The following is a 1,602-nucleotide window of genomic DNA, read 5'->3' on the forward strand; positions in this document are numbered from 1 at the left end:
AAATAAAATTCCCAATCTGATTTTATTTAAGTGTGACCCAGAAGTAAACATCAATATACCAGAAGAAACGCTAGTAGCTAAGGCAGCGCAGGGGTTCGATTCTGGACATTGTGTAATTTGACCATGCTGCCGAACTCTGTTGTGGCGGGAATTTGAGCCAATCGCGAAGGCCGTTGAAGTCCTTTGGGCAAATCAGAGCTGACTACATGGCGAACTTGACAATGGCCCAAATACATGCACTCCAGTTCTAGAGCTTGAAAAGGTGCGCTCGCAAACTTCACCTACTATCAAAGGATCTGCTCCTTTCAAAATAGCATAATCTTAACTCTTGAGCTCAATCTCTCGATAAGTGCATCCTCTGATAAACGCAACTTGTTTTCTTGAGGTACAATAGAGAGTTTCTGTACTCACTCATTTTACTAAAATTTTTACGCCAGGTTGCTGTGGCGTCAAAAATTGCGACAGCGTCTAGCGGAACCTAGCTCGCTGTTTATTAATAAACGAAGTGTTACATTGTATCCGAAAGGAACCAAAAGCCCAATGTTCCGAAATGTTTTCCTGCGCCAAAATAGCCCATACGCAAGAACTGATTTTGGATCCATGAGTAGAACTGATCACTCACCACTGTGGAGGTTCTGACGCCAACTTCAAAAAATAAATTTTGGAAATGAGGTTCCATGTTCATTACTAGCACTAGTAACAAAGCATTTTCCGCGACAACAATGAAAACAGCTTTGAAATGAGTGTTTATTATTAGGAACTTGTTTAGAGTTGCTTTTTAATGCCCGTTTAAAGTACTGGATTTAGACGGTGGTGACCATGATAACATCTTCCTCTGCAGTTTCGTGGTGATACTGATGATGAGGTCGGCGGCCTCGCTCGGCAGGGACAAGATCAGCAATGGGTAGAGGCGGTCTAATCCCCAGGGTGACTGGTAGTGAGTCTTCGGGTGTGTCTCCCTGATTGCCCTTTCCAAGATGTCGACGCACTCCTCTGGGTCATCCCTGATGAGTAATTTAGTGAAGCCGCCAACAATCCTGAGTGCATCGCAAATTTCTGCATCGCTGTAGTCCGCGATGACTTCGGGTGCTTGTTTCCGCAACTCCAACATCACGCATTCCTTGGGAACGCTGTACATCGAGACGAGTGAGGTCCTTTTAGAAAAACAAAGAAAATAAGCATTTAAGAGTAAGTGAAAGTCAGGGCAATCAGTGATCGATTGATTTATATTTTTTATAAGTTCATGACAGAGAGATGCTGAGAGGCTGATCTTAAAGTAGAGCTAGGTATGTTAGCGAGAGTGAATAATTAAATTGTAGGGTTTAGTTTCGTCAGACGCTAGAGTGGCTTATGAGGGATGTCATAGCAAAAAGGAACGGCATTTCTGGAATCGTTCAAATATTGCGTGAAGCTTCAGTGATGCACCGGTTTTTCTACCTCGCGGTACGGGTTAATTTCATCAAGTTTTATCTTGCAGTGTTTGCTAATAGTGATGAAATGTTTCTTCTTCACGAATAGTTTAGGTTACTGCGTGATTTTTAGTGCCCTCAATCCTCTCGAGCTGGCATTCTGGTCAATTTTTAGATAATGCTTGGACGGGAA

General features: G+C 42.8%; 1 protein-coding gene across 2 annotated transcripts in view; it reads right to left on the reverse strand.

The window, feature by feature from the left end:
* Positions 1 to 727: 727 nt before the first annotated feature.
* LOC126544887 (retinol dehydrogenase 7-like) overlaps positions 728 to 1,602 on the reverse strand; it is an 18,839-nt gene continuing 17,964 nt past the window's right edge. For both annotated transcript variants that reach the window (XM_050192414.3, XM_055077890.1), the window contains exon 5: positions 728 to 1,154. In XM_050192414.3, the coding sequence (XP_050048371.1) occupies positions 779 to 1,154 (376 nt within the window). In that variant the 3' untranslated portion in view covers positions 728 to 778. The remainder of the gene's footprint in view (positions 1,155 to 1,602) is intronic.

The sequence above is a fragment of the Dermacentor andersoni genome, chromosome 10 (genome assembly GCF_023375885.2).
Source record: "Dermacentor andersoni chromosome 10, qqDerAnde1_hic_scaffold, whole genome shotgun sequence".
Lineage (NCBI taxonomy): Eukaryota > Metazoa > Arthropoda > Arachnida > Ixodida > Ixodidae > Dermacentor > Dermacentor andersoni.